The 6,198-nt window shown below is 42.1% G+C and overlaps 1 protein-coding gene across 1 annotated transcript; it reads left to right on the forward strand.

Moving 5' to 3' along the window:
• Positions 1–5,570, forward strand: LOC135554175 (shiftless antiviral inhibitor of ribosomal frameshifting protein homolog). Its single transcript, XM_064986289.1, has 9 exons — positions 1–402; positions 878–1,013; positions 1,699–1,748; positions 1,917–1,976; positions 2,297–2,338; positions 2,481–2,636; positions 2,865–2,968; positions 3,059–3,219; positions 3,441–5,570. The coding sequence occupies exons 1-9, from the start codon at positions 376–378 to the stop codon at positions 3,656–3,658; spliced, it is 954 nt and encodes a 317-aa protein (XP_064842361.1). The 5' UTR covers positions 1–375; the 3' UTR covers positions 3,659–5,570.
• Positions 5,571–6,198: the final 628 nt, after the last annotated feature.

Below are 6,198 nucleotides of genomic sequence, written 5' to 3' on the forward strand. Positions count from 1 at the left end.
GTTCAAAACAACTCGGAACTGGGAACCCCGAAATCCGACTTCAGCGCATTCAAAACAAATGGGAATTCGCACAAAAAACGAGCTCCAACAGGGAAAATTTGATTTGAACGGTCACCCAACTCGGAATTTCAACTCGGGAACTCAGGCCTCTTTCTCGAGCTCCGACTTTTCGCCCTAAAGATCCCTGGCGTAATGATTTGACATCGCATTGTTCCAAGTTCCCAGTGCTTTTGAACGCGGCATATTATCAAAGTGAAAGTTGTTAACGTTAGTCAACACTGCAACTGTAGCGCTACATGGAAATATATCGATTGTTGCAAAATATGTTGCCATAGAACGACATACAAGGATAGAAAAAGCCTAGACGATAACAAAATGAGTTCTCTGCAAGATGAATTTGAGGTAGGATACGGTAAACTTAGTTTTCATTTGGCCAATAACACTGTTTTATATGGTCAATTTGTATGCGCCTTTCTTGTTTGTATTGTAGTCCTACGGATCCAATGTTCAATTTGTGTTATGGTCGATGTGAAACTTTTAACGTTAGATAAGAATTATGTTTTTTTTAATCACATTTCTCATACGTTTAGACTAAACCTAAATAACGTCATCAAACACTATTGAGTTATTACACTTTATAAGTAGGCCTATGTGGTTAGAGAGGACAGGGCAAGAGCAGTGTGTGTTTCATTGTGCGCTGTGTTGTGATCTGTTTTTGAATAAACCATGCCCTTAGGCTGCATTTGCATTTGTTGAAAGGTTCTGTCGATCTTCATGTTGAATGTGCCCGATCTTCTATTTTATTTACAACATGATTGAGACCAGCCTGTTTATTTTAGATTCTTATTGTCCTTTTCTTATTTGTCTGTTAACTCAGCTGGAGAAAAGTGTCAGGCGGTTCAGGGAGACATTCCATGGAAAGATAGCGGTGGAAAAGGCAACCTTACTGATGAGACGCTATGCCAACAACCATCAAATGGTCACCTGGGCAGTTATACTGAAGAAAGGCAACGGTAAAGAAATGGTTCACAGTAAATGTAAACCCCAGTCATACCACCATAGGAAACCCCTATGGAGAGGTTTCCAAGACACCAGGTCCTGTACTAAAAAGCCTGTACAGTGGGGATTCTCCGTTAAATGTGCCCCTTAGTCCAGGAACAGAACTAGGATTCATCTGCCCTGGAAACTCTCCTTTAAAGGGGCAATCTGCAGTTGCTACATCCGTTTGTTGGACTTGTGCATTTATGATATGTACCCATTGATTCTTGAAGAATATAACTTATAAATGCCTCGTGAGCTTAGTTAAACTGTCGTAACCCATCAGAACCCCAAATATACGCTTGTTTTACTCCATTGTTTGTAAGCAAAGTCAATTTTTAAAAACAAACACTATATATCTTCAAAACATGGTTAAAACTATCATTTTTATATCATGGATGGTCAGTCCTTGCATCCATAGCTCTGCGTATACATTTAAAAGTGCCTACATTTCTCCAGCACCATCCCTACATTTTTTTTACAGAGCCAGGGGCGAGGAAGACTGTTATTGTTTCAGCTGCTGATGGCCTCTTTAACCTCTCTATTCAGACATGGTCTCTGTTGGTTTAACAACCAGACCCATTTTATTTGCGTTAAAGGGTTGGCCATGTTGACAATCTAATCTCTGACTCTTCCTCTTTCTCTACTCTTGCCGTGCAGAGCTGGATGATGAGGACAGAAAATGCTTACAGACAGATCAGGCTGTCAAGGTGATTAATAAATGCCATACTATTCTCTGTCGCTTTGTGTGTGTCTCTTTGGCTTAGGGGTGTATCCTGGCGGGTCTGTACTTCTATAAACATGTGGTCTTTGTGGTCATAAACATGATAGTTCAGTTGTACCCTGACCCTTGACCCACCTCTCTCTCTCTCGTTCAGAATGTGGTGCAGAGACTCACAGCTGAGGACAGGGAACCTCAGGTCCCTCCTGCACAACAGGTACAACACAGTCACAGTGTCAGTTAGTCCCTCTTTCATTGGGTTAAAGAATCCATGTTCATCAGAAGACATCTGGATATCAGGCATTGCAGCATAATCTCTGTTGATTTTGAAGTTCCATATTCCATAACCATATTGATAATGGGTAATAACACATTGGGAATAGAGTTGTGAGCTATTATAACAACACTGTTCAAGGGCTGGAAGAGGGAATAAAACTATCATATTACATTGGTCCTATATCCAATCTGATTATCAGGTTGGTAAATTGGTTGCCTTGACTATTTCTAATTCTATGACTTACATTGTCTTCCCTACAGCCTCGAGGTAGCAGACAGCCTGAACATGATAATGATATCAAGGTCAGTCAACCACGGGCTATTTTCCGACTTTACTGGTAGAGAAAGAGATTAAGGGTTTAGTGGATGGCTAACTGAAAGGTGTGTGTGCGCATGAGTGCGTCCCTGCCTTTATGTGTGTGGCTCGTGTGTGTTGAGTTTTCAGGAGCTGGGAGAGCGTCTGCGGGTCCTGCCTCTCACTGAGAAGAACAAGAGAATGTTTGATAATGCCCAGCGCCACCTCACCCCCTCTGTCCTGCACCAGTTTGCCTGCCAGACCTGTGACAAGGACTGGTGGCGTCGGGTACCCCAGAGAAAGAGGGTAATGCTCTTCCATACATACCCACCTGGTATTCACCGTGGTCTCCACACATTGGTACACTCTGTTTGATGTGCATGCCAAACCCATGCACAATAGTTCAAAAGTATTTCTCCATGCCTGTGTCTGTAACTGTGTTCCTGATACCTTGTTACTTTGTCTTAGAATGTGTATTTCACAAGGCCAGTTCATCTACTAACTGGGGTCTCCACTGACTGTCATCTCTCCTAGGTATCTCGCTGTCACCTGTGCAAGAAGAAATATGACCCTGTCCCTTATGACAAAATGTGGGGTATTGGAGAGTTCTGCTGCACCAAATGCACACGCTCCTTCAGGTAAAAACTGGAGCGTCCAGTACATGTGTGATTATAAGACATTATACATGTGATTTAATCTCTATGCACTTGGTTTGATTTGTCCATCAGGGGCTTTGGGAGGATGGATTTGGGCTCCCCCTGCTACTCCTGCCGAACTCTGGTGATCCCAACAGAGATTCTTCCTCCACGCAAGGGAGGGGTAGGAGGAGCAGGACCCAGAAAACCTAACCCACACAGCTGCCTCGCTGAGGACTGTTACAACAGACAAGGTTAAACTACACATGCACGCACGCGCGCACACACACACACACACACACACACACACACACACACACACACACACACACACACACAGGATTGCCGTACAGTGCAATGTACTGTGGTTTGTAGAGTGTGTTACTACGAACAAGTACCACAAGATGGCGGCCTTTTGCATGTCTGTCTGGCTGCTGGCTCCAGCCAACTAACTGGCCTTGTACTTCCATGCCAGAGCCCCATGTTCCTGGGACAGAGTGTGTCCACCCCCGCAGTCGCCAGAGGAACAGGAAGCCTCGCGTGGTCAATCCCAGCTCCGTCCACATCAGCTCCGGCTCCACCGTCAACACCTGCCTGAGCCAAGGAAGCCTGGAGAACCTGTACGACCTCATCATGGATGACATCAGAGAGGAGAGTGAAGAGGACAACCGTAGTGGTAGCAGCAGCAGCTAGAGCAGCACTGATGTTACCAGTGACCAACAGTCGTGAGCAGCTTCCATGCTTCCCCAATGGTGCTTCCAACGCTTACCTTAGGTTCACATTCAGTGTAAGGATGGCATCTCATGGGCCTACCGACATAGTATTGGTTCTTCTTCCCTTTCATTTTAAAAACCATGAAAATACAGCTCAATATTCACAACAGTCAGATGATATAAGTGAGATGATATAACTAGTTTCATGTTTTGCTTTTGTCTTTGTTTATGCTTCTTGAAGTGTTGCCACGTGTTGTTGCTGCTGCTTTGTTAATGTCTGAATGATAAGGGGAGATTGACCGCACTGGCTTCTGCCCATAATTCTGACTTTACTTTTGGTTACCTATTCAGGAGTTAGCTTTCTAGTAATATGTGTGTTCAAATAGATTTTGTCATATCAACTTGAACAAGAATATATTATAAAACACAAATAATGCATTTTGGTTCCCCCCCCAAAAAAACACAAATAATGCATTATGAAATCATACTATTATTAATTTTCAATACAACTCGGGTTCAAATCAAATTGTATTTGTCACATGCACCGAATACTACAGGTGAAACGCTTACTTACAAGCCCTTAACCAGCAATGCAGAGTTTTTTAAAAAGTAAGAAAATAAGAAAATATTCAAAACGTAACACAATAAAATAACAATAACGAGGCTATATATAGGGGTTCCCGGTACCGAGTCAATGTGCGGGGTACAGGTTAATTGAGGTAATATATGTAGGTAGGGGTAAAGTGACTATGCATAGATAATAAGCAGGGAGTAACAGCAGTGTAAAAACAAAGGGGGGTCAATGTAAATACTCCGGGTGGCCGTTTTGATTAGATGTTCAGGAGTCTTATGGCTTGGGGATAGAAGCTTTTAAGGAGCCTTTTGGACCTAGACTTGGCGCTCTGGTACCACTTGCCGTGCGGTAGCAGAGAGAACAGTCTATGATATGGGTGGCTGGATTCTTTCACAATTTTTAGGAGGAAAAATCACAGACATGCCACCGTGGATTTTAATATATCACTGTAAATAATTTAGACGATACCTGTACACCAATAAAGCATAATTTATTCTGTTTGTTTAAGAATAACCTGAGAAAAACATTTAAAGTGGGGTTCAAAGTTATTGACAAAGATAAGCAATATTGACTTTATTAACTAAAGAATTCAAATACTGAGCTATATTGTATGCACAAAAAACTGGGAAATTATTATACTAATAATACAATTCCTCAGAGACAGAGATGTTATTTAACAAGTAATATTTTTCTCTCTCAAAAGGGTAGTGGTCAAAATTATTGACATCCCTAAAGATTCGAATAAATAAAATAGTCAAAAGTTTTGTATTTGGTCCCATGTCCCTAGCACACAATGACTACATCAAGCTTGTTACGACAAACTTTTTGGATGCATTTGCAGTTCGTTTAAGTTGTGTTTCATAACATTTTGTGACCAATAGAAATGAATGGTAAATCACGTATTGTGTCTTTTTGGAATCACTTTTATTGTAAATAAGAATATAATGTTTCTAAACACCTCTAGATGAATGTGGGTGCTACCTTGATTACAGGTAATGAATCGTAAATAATGATGAGGGAGAACGTTACAGAGGGACTAAACTCCTAGGTATAACATTGGATGGTCTACATGTACATACTACCTCAATCAGCCTGACTAACCGGTATCTGTATGTAGCCTCTCTTCTTTTATAGCCTCGCTACTGTGTATAGCCTGTCTTTTTACTGTTGTTTTATTTCTTTACCTACCTATTGTTCACCAAATACATTTTTTGTACTATTGGTTAGAGCCTGTAGGTAAGTATTTCACTGTAAGGGATACTACTGTACACCTGTTGTATCAGTGCACGTGACAAATAAACTTTGATTTGAATTATCATTGGATGTGTAATGCTCCGGGTGTCGTGGGTGTGGAGTCAAATGCAGGAGACAGAGAGTTCAATGCTGTGCGTCTTTAATAGCACCAACGCACCACAGGGTGCTCACAATAGTTACGCTCCCAAACACAGGGAATCAAAATGTACAACGGAAAAAATCACGACCAGGCACTAACACGTACCTCTACAACAGAGCCGAAGGTTACACTGAAATAATCCCGCACAACAACCAGGCGGGCCGGCTGTCTAATAAAGACAAACGAATTAAACATAAACAGGTGCTACCACTAAACATACAAGGAGGGGGAGGAAAGACAATCAGTGGCAGCTAATAGGCCGGTGACGACGAGCGCCGAGCGCCACCCGCCCGGGGAAAGGGAACCACCCTCGGTCGGACTCGTGACAGGATGGCCAATTATCATATTGACCACGTTTTTGTGAAGATGTCCCATCTTGATTACTGTCCGGTAATATGGTCAAATGAAGCAGAGAAAAACCTAGCAAATCTGCAGCTGTTTGAAAACAGCAGCACGCCTTGCCCTTACAGTGCATTCGGAAAGTTTTCAGACCCCTTGACATACAGTACCCCGTAATGAAAAGGCAAAAACACGTTATTAGACATTTTTTCTA

The sequence above is a fragment of the Oncorhynchus masou genome, chromosome 14 (assembly GCF_036934945.1).
Source record: "Oncorhynchus masou masou isolate Uvic2021 chromosome 14, UVic_Omas_1.1, whole genome shotgun sequence".
NCBI lineage: Eukaryota > Metazoa > Chordata > Actinopteri > Salmoniformes > Salmonidae > Oncorhynchus > Oncorhynchus masou.